At 46.9% G+C, this 9,195-nt stretch overlaps 1 protein-coding gene across 1 annotated transcript in view; it reads left to right on the forward strand.

Moving 5' to 3' along the window:
- Positions 1-9,195, forward strand: part of Ampd1 (adenosine monophosphate deaminase 1) — a 25,026-nt gene that overhangs the window by 4,362 nt on the left and 11,469 nt on the right. The window contains 4 exon segments of the mRNA XM_050157578.1: positions 633-813; positions 1,376-1,541; positions 6,758-6,923; positions 8,861-9,080. Coding sequence (XP_050013535.1) covers positions 633-813; positions 1,376-1,541; positions 6,758-6,923; positions 8,861-9,080 — 733 coding nt within the window.

The following is a 9,195-nucleotide window of genomic DNA, read 5'->3' on the forward strand; positions in this document are numbered from 1 at the left end:
CTCTCTCATACACACACACGGGGGGGGGGGTAGAAAATAGAATGGGAAAACTTAGTGTGTAACAGTGGGTTGGCTTTCTAAGTCACCCCTTGTCAAAGGTCCTACCCACAAGAATGGACCCCACCACATAGGCCTAAGTTTGGCAATTCCCTTTCTCCACATGACATGTATCACAGTTGTCAGTCTTTTGAAAAATAGAGGCGGTTGTAGAGACACTTCCCTCTGAAGAGCCCTAGAGACCACATTCCTTTCCTATATCTGCTGATTTCTCAGCCATAAGCTCCATGGGGATCGGCAGTCTTTAGAACGACCAGGAAGACCTGGACAACCCAATGGGAAGGACTGTGTTGTGTGATGGCTTTGAAATCAAACTTAGCTCTGCCAGGAACAAGTAATCTCATATTAAGAGTTTGTCCCATAAGAGGCTAGCTGCATCTTTAGGGCCCTCCAGAAGTGTGCTCCATACACAGAACCCCCCACTAAAGTGAGAGCAGGCCTGAGCTCTGGCTGGAGATCAGCAAAGGCCCACACAATTTATCCTCATCCTTGTGCCTGATATCCAGCACCCCCTGGATGGTTTTTGGATAAGAACGTCAACTAATATGTGAAAAAAAATAAAAAACCTCTTCTAGAAATCGATGATGCAATGCGTAGCTTTGCTGAAAAAGTCTTTGCCTCTGAAGTCAAAGATGAGGGAGGCCGGCATGAGATCTCCCCCTTCGACGTCGATGAGATCTGCCCGATTTCCCTCCACGAGATGCAAGCCCACATCTTCCACATGGAGAACCTGACCCTGTCCACGGATGGCAGGAGGTAAGAGCTTAAAGCAATGGTGCAGCAGCTGGGGAGAAACAGCAGGTCCTGAACGCAGGTCAGTCTGAACGCAGGTCACAGACAGAAAGGCCTCTGCTAGGCTTCCAAGTCCTTCCTCCTCCTCACTGCCTCGGTTAGGGCGAGATACCAACGACGACAAGAAGAAAGCAGTGGGGTCCCCCACCCTCATCTACATCTCCTCAAGCTAAATAAAGCCTTTCTGTACCCCAGGCAGAGGGCGGAAGCCTCCCAAGTGGGCTGACAGCTGCGGCAAAGCCTCTCGACATAGACATAGCTAGCGGGTGAACCGGAAGGCAAATGCCTTCATCTTCAGACGTGGCCCCTAGTCACTAGCAGTGTTCTCTGGTGTGACCCCCTCTCCAGCCAGTCTGAGGGCACCGTGCCCTTGGAGGGACACATCATTCCTGCCCATGCTACACCTGTCATGCATGCTTCCCTTCCCCCAGGAGTTACCAGAGAGCGTTCATGAAAAAGAATTATTTCACTTTCTTTCTAGCACTCCTGAGAGCTAATTCCTTTTGTTTGTTCATTGCAAACCCAGAAAAAGGCGCTTCCAGGGGCGGAAGACGGTTAATTTGTCCATTCCACAAAGAGAAACATCTTCTACCAAACTATCCCATATCGAAGAGTTTATTTCTTCATCCCCGACCTAAGAGAGTGTGCCTGACTTCCAGAGGGTGCAGATCACTGGGGACTACGCCTCTGGGGTGAGTCGAGCTTGCGATGCCGAGGTCTGCCGAGCTGCAGCTGCGTGCCATCCTCCTCCCTGTTAGGGCAGGTGCGACGTACCTCCTTTGCACCTTCCCCTGCAGTCAGCACTAGTGCTGAATGTCATTGCCATGCTTCTGTGCCGCTCTATACAACGCTGTAGGTGACCCAGGCTGCAGTGGACAGGCTGGGCAAAAGGACAAAAGAGAGCGGCGACGTGCAGCAGTTTGTTCCTGTAGACTGCGTCATAAAGTAGACAGAGACAGGGGATGAGGGACAAGGGCACTGCAAGATAGCTGCGGAGGTAAAGGTACTTGTCACCCGGGCTGGAAACCAGAGTTCAAACCTCAGGCCCCATATGGTGGAAGGAGGCACCCGACTCCCGCAATGGTCCTCTGACTTCCACATGCACACCATGATGCATGCCCAAAACAAACAAATGAAGGAAAAGCTAATGGAGGGGGTGCTGAAGGAATGGCTCTGCAGCTGAGAGTTCTTGTTACTCTGACCGAGGATCTGGGTTCAATTTCCAGCACCCCCATGGTGGCTCATAACTGTCTGCTCAAGCATCCTTTGACCTCCATGGTCACAGTTGTGGCGCACACACGTGTGCATGCAAAACATTCACGCATAGTAAAAATGTTAAAAAGAAAGGGAAATTCCAACGAGCTCATTGTCTTTAGGCCAAAGTCTCTGGGTTTGTTCCAGTTGCCTACCCAGCAGATGGTGCTTGGAATGGATTCTGGTATGTCACAGGGCTACTGAACTCCAGTTACCAACACTCGGCCCCGCTGGTCGATTAATAAATCTCTGCCACACAAACTTGCAGTATCAGCATCCTATTGGTGAAGCTGCTATCAGGTCCCCAGTCTCTGCTCCAAATATAAATACTGGGCCCCCTTCTCATGTAACTGACCCAGGCAGGGTAAGGCCTAAGATGCTCACAAGGCTCAGGGTGCTGAAATGCAAGCTATTCTTGTTTATCTCCTTCAGTATGGTAACCAGGGTGTTGGGTAAATGGCAGGGGCAGGTGCAGACATTAAAGAACCAATGTAAAATGTTTGATTAAATGGTACATACATGAGAATCACAATTTGGAAAACTCCAGACTTCCAAGGGCTTAAAAATCAGGGGACAAACACAGGGCTTCTGCATTTGGTAGACATGAGAACAGACAGAAGGGAGAAGATGCAAGGAAGGAAGGCAAGAGAGACCCCAAGTGGGAAACCTGGGCCAACCGTCTTGTTGCTTCATTTAGTGGCTGGATATAGCTGAGCTGCTGAGCAGTATTCCATGGGACTGTGCTCCGTAGCCAACAGGGGCATCCTTGAAATGCAAGCAGAGATGGGGAAAGTTGTCTCAGGGCTAAAGTCTCCAGCCTTTAGAATCAGATGATCAATTGACTCGATTTAATTGGCCCTTATTGAGGCTAACTGCTAAGGCTTTGAATGCTGAAGTGTTGAGGGTTGGGGTCGTGAGGGTGAGTGAGAGCCTTTGCCTGCAAGGAGCAGATAGGGCGCTGGTCTGTCACAGTGCTACATGGCCGTGGAACAAGTGCCACTGAAAGCTGACGCCAGACTGAGCACTTACTTCAGGCGCTCTGGCTAAAGTTAGCACCTACCCCTCCCCCCTTTCATTTTCATTTTCAACTGAACTCATAAGATTTATTTTATTTTATTTATTTTTTTATTTTTTATTTTTGGTTTTTCGAGACATGGTTTCTCTGTGGTTTTTTGGAGCCTGTCCTGGAACTAGCTCTTGTAGACCAGGCTGGCCTCGAACTCACAGAGATCCGCCTGCCTCTGCCTCCCAAGTGCTGGGATTAAAGGCGTGCGCCACCACCGCCCGGCTCTTTTTATTTTATTTTTAAAATAATCCTTTTATTTTACATACCAATCCCAGTTCTCTCTCCCTCCTCTCCTCCAACTCCTTTCCACCTTCCCCCACCCCACTTTCCATCCACTCCTCAGAGAGGGTGAGACCTCCCACGGGGCGTCAACAAAGTCTGTCACATCACTTGAAGCAGGACCAAGGCCCTCCCCCCTGTATCTAGGCTGAGTAAGGTATCCCTCCATAGGGAATGGGCTCCAAAGAGCCAGTTCATGCGTCAGGGATAAATACTGGCTCCACGGCCAATGACCCCACAAACTGCTCAAGCCACACAACTGTCACCACATTCAGAGACCCCGGCTAAGAATCTAAGTAACAAGCTGGGCGGTGGTGGCACACGCCTTTAATTCCAGCACTTGGGAGGCAGAGACAGGACATATCTCAGTGAGTTCGAGGCCAACCTGGTCTACAGAGTGAGTGCCTGGACAGGCTCCAAAGCTACACGGAGAAACCCTGTCTCAAAAAACCAAACCAAACCAAAAGAAAGAAACAAAAAGAATCTGAGCAATAGTGGAGAGGGTGCCTTAGCTGCCCTTCCCCTGTAAGCAGATTGATGACCACCTTAATTGTCATCACAGAACCTTCAACCAGCAACTGATGGAAGCAGATGCAGAGATCCGCAGCTAAGCACTGGGCTGAGCTGGAGTCCAGTCGTAGAGAAGGAGGAGTGATAATATTAGCAAAGGGGTCAAGACCATGATGGGGACACCCACAGAAACAGCTGACCCGAGCTAGTCGGAGCTCACCAATTCTGCATCTGTCTTTCAAAGCAGACTAACTGGCCGTGGGCTGTCTGGCTGTGACTTCTTCCACTCTGCCGATTGCCAGGGTTCATTGGCCGATCTGGCTGACTGGGTGGGTGCCTCCTTCCTCACCAGCTCCATATGTATGTGTCATTCCCTAGGTTGCACACTCAGTATAACAGGACCCGCCATAGAGGAGGGCCCCTCTTCCGTCAAGGGTATACAGCAGCTGCACTGGCCCATAGGATTCCAAATGACTCCATAGCTCTCAAATAGACTCACTGCTCAGAATCTGTCATCAGTACCTCCAGCCTTTGGGGTCATGCTTGTGCCATCTCAAAGAGAAGGTCTTCGGGGTCTGGTAATACAGTAAACTGCAGGTGAGGCAGGGAATTTCCAGCTGCTCAAGCCAAGTTTTATTCTAGAAGCACTCTTTCTTTCTTTCTTTTTTTTTTATTTTTTTTTTTTTTTTTTTTTTTGGTTTTTCGAGACAGGGTTTCTCTGTGGCTTTGGAGCCTGTCCTGGAACTAGCTCTAGTAGACCAGGCTGGCCTCGAACTCACAGAGATCCGCCTGCCTCTGCCTTCTAGACAGAATTTTCTAAGACCGTCTAAAAGAAGCTAGACATAAGCACACATTCCTGTAATCCTAGGACTTAGAAAGATGAGACAGGAATTTGAGGCCAGCCTGGGCTACATAGAGAGACACCATCTCAAAACATTTTTTAAAAAGATAGCCTTGTTGGCTAGGCAGTGGTGGCACATGCCATTAATCCCAGCACTCAGGAGGCCAGCCTGGTCTATAGATCAGGTTTCAGGACAGGCTCCAAAGCTACAGAGAAATACCCCCCCCCCAAAAAAAAAGATAAGCATGTTGTCTCAGACCTATCATCACCCCAGCACTTGGGTGGTAGAGGTAGGGGGATAAGGAGAGTGGGGCTATCTTTAGCTACGTAGTAAGTCAGAGGTCTGCCTGGTTACACAAGACCTTATCACTAAGGCAGGAAGATAAGGAGTTGGAGGTCAAGCCTCAGCTATCAAGTGAGACCCTGACTCAACAACTGTAACCCTCATCAATATAGTTTGACAGTTTGAGATACTACACTCAGAAGTTTACATTAGATTGTTTTTATTTTGTTTTATTTATTTATTGGTTTTTTTTTTTGAGACAGGGTTTCTCTGTAGCTTTGTAGCCTTTCCTGGAACTAGCTCTTGTAGACCAGGCTGGCCTCGAACTCACAAAGATCTGCCAGCCTCTGCCTCCCAAGTGCTGTGATTAAAGGTGTGCGCCACCACCACCTGGCTTTTTATTTTGTTTTGAGACAAGACCTTGATATATAGTTCTGACTGTCCTGGAACACCTGTGTAGATCAGGCAGGCCTTGAAATTACAGTGACCCTCCAGCCTCAGTCTCTTAAATGCTGGAACTATAGGCTTGTGCCATCATTCCCAGTGTCAGAGGTTTGTACTTTGAACGCGCAAATATCATGTGAAAGGAAGAATACATATACAACGTTAGAATGGGTTCTCCTTAACGATGAAATCACGAGGTCTTGGGTGTGACTCAGTAAGTCCACTTACAGTGAAAGAAGGAAGGAACTGAGTTCAAATCCCTGGCACTCATTGCCACACTTGCCTGTGACCCCAGTGCTGGGGGGAGCAGAGACAGTCTCTGGGTCCTACTGGCTGCCAGACCAGCTCCAAGTTCAGTGAGAGACCCTCTCTCAAGGGAATAAGGCAGAAAGTGATGGAGCAGGATACCCTATATCTTCCTTGGACATGCACACCTGCAGCATACATATACACGCGCGCACACACACACACAAAATCAACTGTAAAATCAGGACAGTTTCAGAACAGATGCAATTAGAAATCATTATGTTACATGAGATAAACCAGACTCAGAAGGACAGATACATCACATTTTCCTACATGCAGAACCTGATTTAAAATTGTGTCTATGACAAAGCCAGAAATTGGAAAAGGGACCATGAAATGGGGGAAGAGATCTTAAGAAAGGGGGGGAAATAGAGGACATGCAATAGGAAAGCGGGGGGACAGGGGACTTGCTGGATGATAAAGGGGAGCAACTGCAGGAAGAAGGGGCATGGGAGAGGTCAGCAGACAAAGAAATGGATAAGAATGAAGCATATTGACACATAGGAAGACGCCATGATGAACCCACGACTTTGTGTGATAAGTTAAAAACAGACAAACAAAAACAGTGATAAAAAGCAATCAGTTCTTTTAATCACTTTTAAAAAAATTTTGATAATCACCACTATGTAGCAAAAAAACAAAACAGGATGTCTGGAGACTCTGTGATAGGGTATTTGTCCTTGGACTTGAGTCCTAGAACCAAAAACCTCAGAAACAAATGTAAAGATTCCTATCGCAGGTAAGGTATGGTAGAGAGAGAAAAGAGATAGAAAAACTCCAGGAGTCAGTCCTGGAGAGAGTCCAGGGGTCCCAGTCAGCCAGGCAGGAGAGGTGCAGCAGGGCCCCAGTGCCCAGGTGAACTACGAGAGATCAGCCTGACCACCTCCAGTTTCTCCCAGGCGTAGCTCTGACACTTTCTCGGCAGGTAACAGTTGAAGACTTCGAGGTGGTTTGTAAAGGTCTCTATCGGGCGTTGTGTATACGGGAGAAATACATGCAGAAGTCATTCCAGAGGTTCCCCAAGACTCCCTCCAAGTACCTGAGGAACATCGACGGTGAAGCCTTGGTAGCAATTGAGAGCTTCTATCCAGGTAACTTGTTCTCTCATGAACGTAAAGAATAGAGCGTTTGGCTTACCTACTAAATATGAGTTTCAACAAATGTTCTTAGATTATCAGTGACCCAGCCTTAAGGTATCATCGTTGCCGTTGGCCCCGACCTGTGATTCATATGTCAATCACTGATTCTGTCCTTACAATACCTCTCAACCTGCTCTCTCTAGCGGGTTCCAAATCCCACTCAGGCCTGCGTGTTTCCTTGTTTCAGTGTTTATAAAAGTGTCCTAATTACTGGGCTACAGTTCAGTCTCACCATCTCTTGCTTCGCCCTCACATCTATCCCAGTTATTAAAACACAGATCCAAGCATATTATTTTCCTGATAAAAACAAACAAACAAACAAACAAAAACCTTTCACTTTCCCCATTCCCCTACAGAGCCAGTCAGGAGCATCTGCCTCCACCAAAGGGTGTCTCAGCTCTTCAGGCTCCTACCTGCTCACTTAACCAAGTTTTCCTTAGTCTTTGTTATGGATGGGAGTGTTTTGTTTGTGACAGGACCTCAGGTTCACCCAGGTGGGCCTCAAACCGTGCTCCACAGGGAGGACTTCCTTGACTCTAATACTGCTGTCCTCCCCTCTCAAATTCAGGCTCTTTGGGTAGCACAGCACTTCCCTGAGTTGCTAGGCTGCTCTGCATCCCTGGCTGGCCTTTCTCCTTGCTCACTCTGAATCCACATCTGGAGGCAGCCTCTGCCTCTCTAAAAGGCGTCTACAGGGCTGGAGAGATGACCTAGAGGGTAAAGGAGGCTCTTCTGCTGAGCCTAAAGGCCTGAGTGTGAGCCCAGGCCCACCAGGTGGGAAGAGAAAACCGACTCACAAGAGATGTCTTCCCACGTGCAATGGCACACGTGCACATATATTCATACATACAATAAATGTAGAAGTAAAATTTTAAAAAGAATCGAATGTCCCGACTCTCCTAAAGTCATCTGTTTTATATAATTACACAATTTAATAATCAGATTTCATGCATTTTGAGCATTCCTCTTGTATAATTGTATCACAATTGGTTTAATTAACTCCTATTTTTAGGCATTAGATTTATAACTTTTTGTTTTACTTTGGGCTCATGTAGTCCAGATTGGCCTCAAACTTGTATAGCCAAGGATGACCTTAAACTGATCAATTTTGCCTTTACCTCCCAAATGCTGGGGTTACAGAAGTTTAACACCAACCCCAAACAGATGTTGACCTGCACGTGTGTGCTGTGGCTGCATATGTATGTGCATATGTGTGTGCATATGTATGTGCATTTGTGTGTGCACACTTGTTATGTATGTGCATACTTAGCTACAGAACAAGTTGGAAACCAGCTTGGGCTGTGAGAACCAGTCTCAAAAATCCAACCCCACCCCAACTGAACTAACTAACCAAATGCACAGATGAACAAATAGAAATAAGGAGCTGGGGCGCACGCCTTTGATCCCAGCACTCAGGAGGCAGAGGTAGGCAGATCTCCGTGAGTTCGAGGCCAGCCTGGTCTACATAACAAGTGCCAGGCCAACCAAGGCAACGTAATGAGGCCTTGCCTCAAAAATAAATTTAAAAAATGTATTTGTAAGTAGTATATTAATTACATTACATAAATACTACTTCTAAATAACTTGAAAAACATTCTTATACTAGGTAAAATGTTATCATAGTTATTTTATACTTCTCTTTGAATCATTTTGAAAAATCAGTGTGAAAATAAGCTTTATATAAAGAACAAGTTAGGAGAGGCATGGTGGCACATACCTTAAGTCCCAGCACTCAGGAGGCAGAGTCAAGAGGAAAAGTTGTACAATTATAACTGATGAAGTAAGTAAGAGATGACTAGCGAGATACTGCAGTATTTCTTATTTGGATTATGTTTACATGGTCTCTCGTCCCATATGCTGATATATTGCCCTGTGTTTCATTGAAAAAGTCTTTACCCCTCCTCCGAAGAAGGGAGAAGACCCCTTTCGCACAGAGGACCTCCCTGCAAACCTGGGCTATCACCTCAAGATGAAGGACGGTGTGATTTACATCTACCCTGATGAAGCAGCAGCCAGCAGAGGGGAGCCTAAGCCCTACCCTTACCCAAATCTGGATGACTTCCTGGATGACATGAATTTTTTGCTTGCTCTAATTGCACAAGGGCCTGTGTAAGTGTTACTTGAGATCTAAACGTCAGCAATCAGTGTTATTGGTGGATGAAAAATGCCAACAGTGTGTTAAAATACTGTGCTAAACTCCTTTATTCCTTGTAATTGCCATATG

This window comes from Alexandromys fortis, unplaced genomic scaffold, assembly GCF_014885135.2.
Source record: "Alexandromys fortis isolate MF-2015 unplaced genomic scaffold, M_Fortis_MF-2015_v1.1 scaffold_78, whole genome shotgun sequence".
NCBI classification, from domain to species: domain Eukaryota; kingdom Metazoa; phylum Chordata; class Mammalia; order Rodentia; family Cricetidae; genus Alexandromys; species Alexandromys fortis.